Source organism: Ambystoma mexicanum, chromosome 13, assembly GCF_040938575.1.
Source record: "Ambystoma mexicanum isolate Mex_15411 chromosome 13, UKY_AmexF1_1, whole genome shotgun sequence".
NCBI lineage: Eukaryota > Metazoa > Chordata > Amphibia > Caudata > Ambystomatidae > Ambystoma > Ambystoma mexicanum.
This window is the reverse complement of record NC_090938.1, coordinates 199,366,104-199,378,494: the sequence shown is the minus strand read 5'-3', so window position 1 is coordinate 199,378,494 and position 12,391 is coordinate 199,366,104. Positions and strand designations below refer to the sequence as shown.

The following is a 12,391-nucleotide window of genomic DNA, read 5'->3' as shown; positions in this document are numbered from 1 at the left end:
TATAAAAACGCCTGAATATTTACTCACATAACATTAGAAATATCCATTGAGTCTGTGCGTTATGCAGCCTGCAAAATCCACAGTGCCCCAGCCCGTAATTCCAGTATTGTGAAGTAACATGTATTTGGGAACGTCCGGCCTCATCGCCCACGTCGCTATTGCGCATCCCAAACTATTCATATCAATCATTGCATCCTCGCCATGGCCCCTGTCTCAAGGACATTGAACAATAGAACGTTATATTTGCAGTCAGACCTGTGGGCATCTCCTCGCCGCTAGCTGAAAACCGAAAGCGCCGCCCTTCGAATTCCTCATTTGCAACATCACGTCGAAAAGGCATCTGTGGCCGCTTGAAATCACAAATTAATCCATCTAGTGCGGCTGTGTGTGAAAAAGGCAACTGCCTTCACCCACAAATGGGACGCCCCGCCCGTCGGTGCAACTCGGTACAGTGATGCATGAGGGCCCACCGTTACTCGAGTACTACGTTCCACTGACCCTTCACAAGTCTGTTCGCGACTGCAAAGATTGTATGTGAAACAATGGGACCATAGCCGAATGTACATATCAACCAATGTTACACGGCCATCGGGTACAAATACATGATTGCAATAGCAAGATGCCATTACTAGAATTGCAGCGTTGTGTGCGGGACGTGCTCGGCCAAAGGGGAGAGCAGCTTGCACAGGTGGAATGAATCACCACAGGTGGAGGCCATACAGCCTGAAAACACATAAATTGCACACCCAGTCTCCTCCCACAACCACACCCACTCCGAAATGCTACCGGCAGGACTCGCGATGTTGGCCCTGGGGGACCTGATAGCACTGCAAGTACTCCAACTCCAAGAAGAAGACGAACACCAACTACAACCGGCCGCACGGAGGAGATGCAGGAGGAGGAGGAGGGCAAGGCAGGGCCAGCAAGGGCCGCCAGCACAGCCACTACCACCACGCAGGCAGCCCGCAATCCCACGCCTCCGAGCACATCCGTTCAACCTCACTGATGAGCAGATCCACACCCTCTACCGTTTGGACCGGGACACCATAGCCGCCATTGTGGACATGACACAGGCTGACCTTGTCAGCATGATAGATAGCCCAACCGCCATCCCACCCTTACTGAAGGTGGTGTCTGTACTACACTTCCTGGCCACAGGCACCTACCAGCACACAGTCGGACAGTTGCATGGCATTTCTCAGCCACTGTTCTCACGGACACTATTGCAAGTGCTCGATGCCCTCCTGCAGCACGCAGACGACTACATCTCTCTACCACGCTCGGAGCAGGAAATTACCAACACAAAAGTGGGATTCCATGCACTTGCCGGCATACCGGGTTGCATTGGTGCCATCGACTGCACCCATGTGGAATTGGTCGTCCCACATGCCATGGAGGCCCAGTACCGCAACCGAAAACAATTTCATTCCCTGAATGTACAAATGGTGTGTGACTCCAACAGGATCATTACACATTGTTGTGCCCGATTCCCTGGATCAACCCATGATTCTATGGTCTTGAGGAACTCTACAATACCACGCTACATGGAGCGACACGCAGGGAACAGATCCTGGCTACTTGGTGAGTCTCATTTCATGCATGATGATGTGGGGTATGTGATTCGGCAATGACCTGGCAGGAAGGGGGGGGGTTTGCGTACGTAGCAATGGCATTCCACATCATACGTTTATCGTCCACATACAGGTGATGCTGGATATCCACTGAAGAGATGGCTCCTCACACCAGTCCGTAACCCACGGGACCAGCATGAGGAGGACTACAACCATGCCCACTCACGTACCCGTGTAGTCATTGAACAGGCATTCGGCCTACTGAAGACTCGTTTCCGCTGCCTCAGCAGGTCTGGCGGGGCACTCCTGTACCGCCATGAGAAGGTTGCAAAGATGGTCATGGCATGTGTCATGCTCCACAACATGTGCGTACGTAGAAATGTGCCCATGCCCCCTGACGCAGAACTGCAAGCACCTGAAGATGGTCATGATGAGGGTGGGGATGTGGCAGCACCTCAAGGAGTCTGCGAGGCACCGGAGGGCCGTGACATTCGTCAGCATCTCATTGATGCATGCTTCTAGCACTCACGCCTGGTGGCTGATACATGGACACGGTACTCGTGGCACTGTGTGTGTCTGGTACATGCACAATATGGACTGTACGCCTATGATGGCCTAGTACACAAAGATCATTGTCCACACATCTCATTGGTTGATCGTGCATTGTTTATGGCATATGTGATATCATGTTGAACACCCTATCGACCCGCCACCCAAGTGAGCCCAAAACACCCCCTCCACCCTCCTACCCCCCCCGTACACCAGTGTCCAAAGATGCTCATTGTCAGTGGGCAGTCGCTATTGCAAGCCCCCTCTGCGGGTATCAGGGGCACCCCTGCCTGTGGAGCGCAGGTTCCTCCCAGATCTACGTTGGGGGCTGCCCTGGACGGAACTTGCAACGGACGATGTCTCTGCCTGCTCACGTCCATGCATGTCCCTAAGGGTTTGTGAGAGCTCAGTGAGCACACGGCGCACTGCGGCAAGTTCGGCACATACGTCTTTGGACGTCGCATGCAGTTCCCCCCTCAGGCTCTCGGTGCTTCTCTCCATTTGGACTCTCAGGCTCTCGGTGCTACTCTCCATTTGTACTCTCAGGCTCTCGGTGCTACTCTCCATTTGTACTCTTAGGCTCTCGGTGCTACTCTCCATTTGTGCCCTTAGTGTCTCTGTACTTCTCTCCATTTCTGCCCTCAGTGTCTCAGTTGATGTTTCTATGTCTGCCTTAGTGCCCCCACATTCATCGGCATGGTCCTTGAGGAGCGTGGCCAGTTGCTGCTGTTGCACGATTAACTAGTCGAGGGACTGTTGCCTCTGCTGGGCCATGGCCATTTGCGGTGGTGTCACAGAGGGGCTGGTGACCTCATGTTGCCTTGCCACAGGGCTTGTGGGGGATGGCCAGTCGTCGTCTTGTGGGTGCCCCTGCGTGGTATCCTCATGTTGTACGGGATGGGACAGACAGGGGGATTGGGACAGGTCATGGATGGATCTGACTTCGACATCCCCGTCTTCTGTGTCGGAGCATGCTGCCATCAATGGGGTGTCACATATGGTGCTGCTGCCACCAGAGGCAGTGCCTTCTGTGGCATCCATTGGGGGGACCTGTGGTGGTGGTGTTGTGGGCATGCTGGCTGCTGGGGTGCCTGTTGATGTTCCCTCCTCTGTGCTGCCACCTGATTTGTGCTGCTGCCGTGTCTTGATGCGTGCAGCTGAGGTGGAGGGTCTTTGGCCGTTGGTCTTGGCCCTCTTTGCAGGTGTGCTGGTAGGGGTCCTGATGCTCGTCGTTTGGATCGGACCCTGTGGTGGAGTAAAGGAGGGCGAGGGTTATTAATGGGTCTGTGGGAATTGGAATGGCATTGTATCACATGCATTGGGGTGGTACCTGAGGGTGATTTGGGTCGGGGTCTTGGAGGTGCTTTGATTTGTGTGTGGAGTGAGGGTGCAGTTGTTTGGCAGCCTGCAGTTAGGGTGTGCCTGCTGCACGTGTAGTGCGTGTATTAGGGGTTTTTAATTATTTATGTATTTATTGTGGGTTTTGACGTGCGCTTTCAGGCCGATGTGTGTGGACGTTCTCCTGGACATGTGTTTCTGTTGCACTATGTGGACGCATGGTACTTCACATGGTTGGACTTTGTGGATTTGGCGTTGTTTTATCTGGCCCACCTACCTGAATCTTCGGATGTCTGCACTCCTTTCTCCATCCCTCCGACTCCCTCTATGCTCTCCATTCCGATGGTGGAGGCACAGATTTCTTCCCAGGGGGTCAACTTGATGGGTGATTCAGGACCTCCCCCGGTGGCTGTGGCAATGTTGCGGTTGGCAGAGAGTATGCTGCGGACGCGTATCCGCAGGTCGTCCCATCGCTTGCGGCATTGCTGTGGGTGCGGGGTGCGGTCCCCACCGCACTTACCCGCTGTGCCACCAGAGCCCATATGGCCTTCTTGTTTGCAAGTGCCGTCCTGGTCATTTGCGTGGAGAAGACGACGGCTGCATTCTCCTGGAGGGTCTCTGTTAGCACGGTGAGTTCCTCACGGGAGAAGTGGACCTGCCGCTTGCGGTCGCACGCTTTCTTCGCTACTTTTCCCATTTTTCGTGGTTTCGCTAGGGTGGTTGACGGGTTGGGGTGTGTTTCAGGGTAGTGATTTTAGTGGTTGTGTGGTTTTGGTGTTTTTATAGGTGTACGCCGGGATGTTTCCCGTTCCGGGCCCATGTTTTAACTTCCGTTTCCGTATATTTCCGGGCACCGTACTTTCCGGTAGGCGCACACTGCGGTGACCGCTAAGTGGGGTGGCGGTATTGCACCTAGGGCGCCGTACGGCGGCGGTGTGGGCCGTTTTGGGGTCATTTCCGCCATCGCGGACTTTGCACTTCCGCCGTGGCGTGGTGCTCGTGCCCGATGGGTCGGAATGGGCCGCACTTTGCTCCTTCGTACAATGGCGGAAACGCTATTTACGCTGTGGCGCTCCGGTCAGTCGCTTTCCGCAAGGGTCGTAATGAGGGCCAATGTGTGTGGACGTTCTCCTGGACATGTGTTCCTGTTGCACTATGGGGACACATGGTACTTCACATGATTGGAAATTGTGGATTTAGCATTGTTTTATTTGGGGCACCTACCTGATTCTTCGGATGTCTGCACTCCTTTCTCCATCCCTCCGACTCCCTCTATGCTCTCCATTCCAATGGTGGAGGCACAGATTTCTTCCCAGGGGGTCAACTTGATGGGTGATTCAGGACCTCCCCCGGTGGCTGTGGCAATGTTGCGGTTGGCAGAAAGTATGCTACGGACGCGTATCCGCAGGTCGTCCCATCGCTTCCTGCATTGCTGTGGGTTGTGGGGTGCGGTCCCCACCGCACTTACCCGCTGTGCCACCAGAGCCCATATGGCCTTCTTGTTCGCAAGTGCCGTCCTGGTCATTTGCGTGGAGAAGACGACGGCAGCATTCTCCTGGAGGGTCTCTGTTAGCACGGTGAGTTCCTCACGGGAGAAGTGGACCTGCCGCTTGCGGTCGCACGCTTTCTTCGCTACTTTTCCCATTTTTCTTGGTTTCGCTAGGGTGGATGACGGGTTGGGGTGTGTTTCAGGGTAGTGTTTTTAGTGGTTGTGTGGATTTTGTGGTTTTATAGGTGTACGGCGGGATGTTTCCCGTTCCGGGCCCATGTTTTTACTTCCGTTTCCGTATATTTACGGTCACCGTACTTTCCGGTTGGCGCTCACTGCGGTGTCCGCTGAGATGGGTGGCGGTATTGCACCTAGGGCGCCGTACGGCGGCGGTGTGGGCCGTTTTGGGGTCATTTCCGCCATCGCGGACTTTGCACTTCCGCCATGCCGTGGTGCTCGTGCCCGATGGGACGGAATGGGCCGCACTTTGCTCCATCGTGCAATGGCGGAAACGCTATTTACGCTGTGGCGGTCCGGTCAGTCACTTTCCGCCAGGGTCGTAATGAGGGCCTATGGGCCTGATTCATGGAACGTTTTCCTATGGGATTGTGCCATTATAAAACCCTTCCATGTCTTCTTCTAAATAAATACCACTGAACTCACTCAAACAAGTGTGCAGATATTTACCCCTTCTACAAGCCAAGTGCGAAGTATATGTTCTCAGTCGCTACTGAAGGAGGTGTGGTCACCTCCTCCGACTACCCGTGACCTTGTAGCTATTTAACCAACTAAACCTATCTCATGGCGAAGCGCCGGAAGTGTTCCAATACTAGGGCCCACCCCCATCTTCCGTTAAGTTATGTAATCACTTGTCTCCACATGCTTTGCGCTGGGCCAAAGATCCGTTCCCGCACTAGGCAAAGTGGCATAATGCCTCTACCATTCTGGAATGGCCCGGCAAGTGCGGCCATAGACAGCACTCTTGTTTTGCTTCACCAGGGATTTGCACCTTTGTAATATCCATCCCGCCTTTTAATTGTTGGGTCATTGTGAGGCGCGCCGTGTGCGGTTTTGGGTCATAGAATTGTGTGATTGTTCTCACCTCGTATTTCTGCCGCTTGAATTGTTCCTGCAGGTCAAACTTCTCCGCCTGCAGCTCCTTCATCCATTGCCACATCTCCTTGGCTTTCTCCCTGTATGGAGAGACGTAGAGTACTATTAGAGCTGTGGGGGCGGGGGGTGGTCAGGGGGAGGCAGGGTCAGGAAATTCATGGGTAAGGCCGAGCCGGATCCGAGCCAGGGGTTCTGGTCTGCCATCAAAAGGGCCAAGCACAAGCCAATATTGGACAACGGATGCTTAAATCTTTAATATTTAGAAATTTACGTGAATAATAGGACCACAAATGCCATGTAATGCCTCAAAAGAATGCTATAATCAAGTATTAAGGCACAGTCTCCCATGTCAATCATCAGAGCCCCAAATTCCAAAGGACATACATTTGAAATTAAGTAAAACACCGCAAAATCTATTATGATAAGTGCAATACAGACAAGCAAGCAGTCTGTCGGTGTGTGTCCCCTTCTACATAATTACCTTTGAGTAAAATAAGTTCCTTACATTGCTCAAAAACAATGGGAGAGGCGCACAACATTAGCTTCAAAACAGAAATCGGAGGACTCTTTACTGAAAAACTACACATGATGCCACATCACAACTGCTCACATCTCTCGCAGAAAATGTCTTGCCACGCTTGCACCAACTCCCCCCCCTGCAGCATCTCGACCTCAATATCACACCCTCAGGCAGTCCACACCCCCCCGTGATCTATGACTGCAAACACAAATGATTCCTTGACACAATTTATTGAAAGTGAGCTTCACAATTAGTCTCCCTCTGAAATGAGATGACAGAATGATAGCCAAAAAGAACCCCACACTTACTGTGATTTGACTAAGTGAATAAATGACATCTATTGACTGTGGCTGTCCCACTCAAACATGCCGCCACAACGAATAATAAGGTGCGAAAGTAATTTGGCAATTCATACACATTATACTATGTGACCAAGACCTAGAAACCTCTGTATACTGCTGCTTTTAATTTAAATTACAGACAACATTGAGAAGGCTGCTAGTAATGTGACCAGACCTTGCCACTTAACTGTCATAACCACCACCTGTTGCATCACTACTGCTGAGGCGACCTCATCAGCAACACCCTCAACAAAGGACGGACGAAGATAAGGTCCTTGTGTTGAGGTGAATCTTCCCTGTGTTATTTATTGTGCCACATTTACATTATAATACGTTTCAGCAAAAAGAGTAACATTGTGATGTCATGTAATTCTATTTAGAGTGTTTAGTTTCACTGTGTATTCTAAGGTTGGTCAGTTGGAGCCTGCCTCTTGAAGGGGTACCTGCTGTCCTTGAATTATACTTAATAAAGGACTTCAATATACATATATCCCTGCCTGGACCCAGATTTAACATTGGCGACGAGGATCGGCACTTCATGTTGCCTGGGGCCACCTGATGTCCTCTGGTCTCCGGTCTTTTCCACACCGACAGCTCTCAGGATCCCCTCCTCCGAGAGGGACAGCAGGCGAGAGGCGGGCAGGAGGTGGAGCTGAAGCCCTGCATTCAGGCAAGTTGGGGAAAGCTCCTTATGAGCGTCGGTGCAGCGGCTGCTGTTTGGGGAGTCCTGCGCGAGCCCCGAGGCAAGGAGGGGCGTTGCGCGGATCCAGAGCGAGCCGCAGCCCGGCATTCAGGAAAGCTTGGAAAGGTTTCACTTGAGCGTTGGTGCAGTGGCTGCTGCTTTGGGAGTCCCGCACGAGCCCCGAGTTGAGGAGGGGCGTTGCGCAGATCCAGCGCGACCCGAAGCTCGAGCCGCAGCGCGGACCCGGGAGCGAGCGCTCGCTGCTCGCGTGTCTTGTTTAGCCATGCCCACCTCATGACGTGTTGGCCTCCAGAAGCCCCGGTCCTCCCATTGTGACATCATGTCTCCTAGCAACGTCCTTCACAAGCCCGGCAACAGAGGATAGAACGCGGAAGTACTTTGTTACAGAGACCCTAGCAGATTGCTAATGGTGGACTGCAATTCTTGCAATTTATTTATTTAAAAAAAAAAAACAAAAAAAAAAGGATTTTTTTTCTTTTTAAGAAAGGAAAAAAAAGAGAAGTTTTTTTTGCTTACATTTATCCTCTCACTTTATGCAACAGTTTCTTTGGACCAATTGTGTGCTGTGTATGCACCATTAATAAAAAACAAAAAAAAAAAAGATCCACATTAAGAATATCGTCCTGTTTGAGTACGAACCATGGCCGCCTCCATTCCACCTCCCCTGCCCTTTCTGAGTGAACCAGGCCGAGCTCTGATTACATGGGACAGGTGGAGGGACATGTTTGAGAACTACCTGGTGGCGATGGGCGGGGAGAGATTTCCTCCTGCGCGCAAGAGGGCCTTACTCCTACACAACCTTGGTATAGAAGGACGCAGAATTTTTGATGGACTTTCCAGACACCATGCCCCAGAGGCAGGTGACATGGATGAATATATGTTTGCCCTTAACCAACTTCGGGACCACTTTGAACCGAAAAAGAATATCAGTTTTGAGAGACACAAATTTTTCCAGAGGGCCTAAGAGAAGTCGGAGTCTGTGGAGTCCTACATTGCTTGCCTCAGATCCCTGAGTTACACTTGCGAGTTTGAACATTTGACTGATTCCCTAATCAGAGACCAGCTGGTTAGATGCACTAATAATGTGAGAGTCCAGGAGAAACTTCTTGCAAAGGATATGAAATTGGATGAGGCAGTAGAATTGGCAAGAATCATCAAGTAGACTTCAGAGTATGTCAAAGAACTTAGGATTGACAAATCCAATCCTCCATCGTCTTCGGTTTGTGTCGTTAATCAAAAGAAAAAAGTTGGCTTTTCCACAGTCAAGAGAGGAGGAGGAAATGCAAGAAATGTATGTTCTTGTTGCGGCAGTTCAAGACATGGTATGAACTATCCTTCCTGCCCTGCAAAATATGCGGAATGTTTCAAGTGCAAGAATAAAGGGCATTTTGCCAATGTCTGCAAGGGTAACGCTGTCAATAGTATCGAGTTCAGGCCAGTGGACAATAATGAAGACGGCATCGGAAAGGGGTACAACATCCAAGAAGTGTCCGGCACTCAAGAATTCACCCCAAGACACATATTCGAGATTTCAGAGATGTCTGGGATGACCAAAGGTCCTGTGGACAAGTTTCAAGTGGATGGAATTGAGCTCAAAATGAAAGTTGATACTTGTTCCCCTTGGACCATTATATCCCAAGACACATTGACAAACATTCTGGGGAAGAGCAGTACTATTATACGGCCTACCAATGTCAGGGTGTGTGGATATGCAGACTCTGATATAAATATCCTGGGTGAATTTCTTGCAGAAATAATATACAAGGAAAGAATATGCCAAGCCACGTTCCTTGTGGCGGAAAAAGGGACCTCTCTGCTAGGCTGGGAGGAGCAGAGGAAGCTGGGTTTAAGGGTACAGGCCAGTGCACCGGATCCTGTCACCATTGCCGAGTTGGGGGACTCTTGGACCAAAGAATTTCCATAGGTGTTTTCTGAGAGTCTGGGAAGGCTTAAAGAGTCTGAACATCACATCAGACTTAAGAACAATGCCCAACCAGTGGTACACAAGGTACGCCAGGTACCACTGAAGATGAGGGCACAACTTAAAGAGGAGCTAAATAGCTTGGTTGACAAAGGGGTGATTGAACCAGTTGTAGCTACGGAATGGTTGTCTCCAGTTGTTTTGGTTACTAAGGCCAATGGTAAAATGAGATTGTGTGTCGACCTACGTAGCCTCAATCAGAACATAGTGGTCGAGAGACACCCATTACCGGATATCTCAGAAGTTTTTTCCACACTAGGAGAACCTAAGTTATTTTCCATAATCGATCTCTCTGCTGCCTATCATCAGGTTCCGTTGTCTAAAGAGTGCCAACACTTGACTGCATTTATCACTCCTGAGGGTGTTTTCAAGTATAACCGGATGCCCTTTGGTTTGGCCTCTGCGGCATCCGTATTTCAGAGAGTGATGGAAACGGTACTGAAAGGCCTTGAGAAAGTGACAGTATTTCAAGATGACATTCTGATATTTGCAAATGATGGTCCTGAACATGATACGATACTTAGGTCAGTGTTAGTCAGACTCAGAGAAGCGGGTCTGACTGTACAGAGGGAGAAATGCAAAATTGCTGTTACGGAAGTGGATTACTTGGGGCATAAAATCTCCTGCAATGGTATTGCTCCCAGGAAGTCTTTAGTGGATAGCATTGTGAGTGCTCCCCAACCTCTTGACAAGGAGCAACTACGCTCGTTCATGGGATTGGCGGAGTACTATCACAAGTTTGTTGATGGCTTCTCTGCAATGTCGTCTCCTTTGAGAGATCTATTGAAAAAGGGCACCAAATATGTGTGGTCGGAAGAATGTCAAAATGCCTTTAGTAAGATTAAAGATAGCATTGTGAAGGCACCTTCATTAGGAGGGTTTGTTTCTGGCAGACGAACTGTGCAGGCTGTAGATGCAAGCACGTTAGGTCTGGGTGCCGCTCTTTTTCAATATGATGGCAACATTGAACATGTCATAGCTTTTGCCTCCCGACCTCTGAGGGGGGCGGAGAGCAATTATTCCGTGGTGGAGAGAGAGGCCCTAGCTATATCATGGGCTGTTGCTCATTTTAAATTTTTTCTATGGGGTCAGTTGTTTGTTGTAAAGACTGATCACAAGCCATTAGTTCAGCTACTGGGCAGTGCGGAATGGGCTAAAGGTTCACCTAGGATATCTCGTTGGATGATTGACTTGCTAGCATATGACTTTAGAATGGTGTATATACCTGGGGGAGAAAATGTGATTGCTGATTGTCTTTCTAGACTGCCTGCACAGAACGAGAGTTTCAAGGATGTGAGTGCAAAGGGTACTGTGGGTATTTGTGCATTGGTACACAATGCCATAAGCAAAGAGGAGTGGCAGTCTGCTGATGTTAAGGATGAGGTCTTGGGGCAAGTCAAATTGTGAACCAAAACAGGTTGGCCCAGAAAAGATCTCATTGAAAAGAAATATGATGTTTATTACTGTATTAAAGAGGAGTTGAGCATGTCAGAGGATGGGTCTCAACTCAGAAAAGGAATGAAAATAGTACCTCCATGTGACATCAGGCCCAAATTAGTGGACATAGCTCACCAAGGCCAACTAGGCATGGGAGGTTCTAAAAGGCATATCAGGCAATTCTTTTGGTGGCCAGGGATTGACGGTCAGGTAGAGAAGTGTGTGAGGAGCTGTAAAGAATGTGAAAGAAGTGACAAGAGTAAGATTATTAAGGAAGCTCCCTTAAGACCTGTGAGTGTTCCAAGAGAGCCATGGAAGAAATTGGCAGTGGATTTAATGGGGCCCATACAGGAACTAGGAGAGGATTTTAAATACCTTATTGTCCTGGTGGATTATCATTCAAAATGGGTTGAGTGGAAAGCCATTAGAGAAGCAACCACTTCACAAATTATTAATTTTTTTGAGGAAGTTTTTTACAGGGAGGGATTCCCCTCAGAACTTGTTTCAGATAATGGGGTACAATTCTGTTCGGATAGGATGGTGGAGTTTCTTAAGAGGTTTGGTATCAAGCACTACAGGACAGCACTGTACCAGCCCAGAGCGAATGGTCTTGTCGAGAGAGCAAATAGATTCCTAAAGGGAGGATTGCAGTTAGCCATGGCTTCAGGTTTAAGGTGGCAGACAGTTCTCAGGGAGATGGTCTGGAACTATTGCGTGACTCCACACACTTTTACCAGCATTTCACCTTTCATGTCCCTCAAAAGCAGACAACCAGGGACAAAGTTGTGTCCGGGCTGGTTGGATTTAGCGAGGAGTGTACATGTCAACAGGGAAAGGATCATGGATCTCATTAGAGAGGCTCAAGATGAATACAAAGAGAGGTTTGACACAAAAAGGGGTGCCAAGGAGATGCAATGGTCAGTGGGGGACTGGGTTTATGTTAAGAATCCCAGGGCCTCTCCCAAATGTATTGCGAGCAAGTTCATTGGACCCAAGAAAATTGCTGTGATCAGGGGGAATGTTGTCATCATGGAGGGTGGAGAATGTTGGTCGATGGCCAAACTGGTTAAGTGCAATATGGTGGACAGTGAAGTTGGTGAGGGAACCAGAGAGGAGCAAGTTTCATTTGGGAATGAAGAGGAAGAACATATGTTTGAACCAAATTTGAGTACAGCCTCCAGTAACAGCTTGAATGCGAACAGGGTCAGGAACAAACCGGTCAGGTTGAATGATTATTACCTGGGTTAAATCTGCCACAAAATGAAGGGAGGAGATGTGTTGAGGTGAATCTTCCCTGTGTTATTTATTGTGCCATATTTACATTATAATACGTTTCAGCAAAAAGAGTA

At 49.6% G+C, this 12,391-nt stretch overlaps 1 protein-coding gene across 1 annotated transcript in view; it reads right to left on the bottom strand.

Moving 5' to 3' along the window:
* Nucleotides 1-12,391, bottom strand: part of TNNT2 (troponin T2, cardiac type) — a gene marked incomplete at its 5' end in the record, with an annotated part of 101,086 nt that overhangs the window by 12,169 nt on the left and 76,526 nt on the right. The window contains one exon of the mRNA XM_069633636.1: nucleotides 6,050-6,140. Coding sequence (XP_069489737.1) covers nucleotides 6,050-6,140 — 91 coding nt within the window. The remainder of the gene's footprint in view (nucleotides 1-6,049; nucleotides 6,141-12,391) is intronic.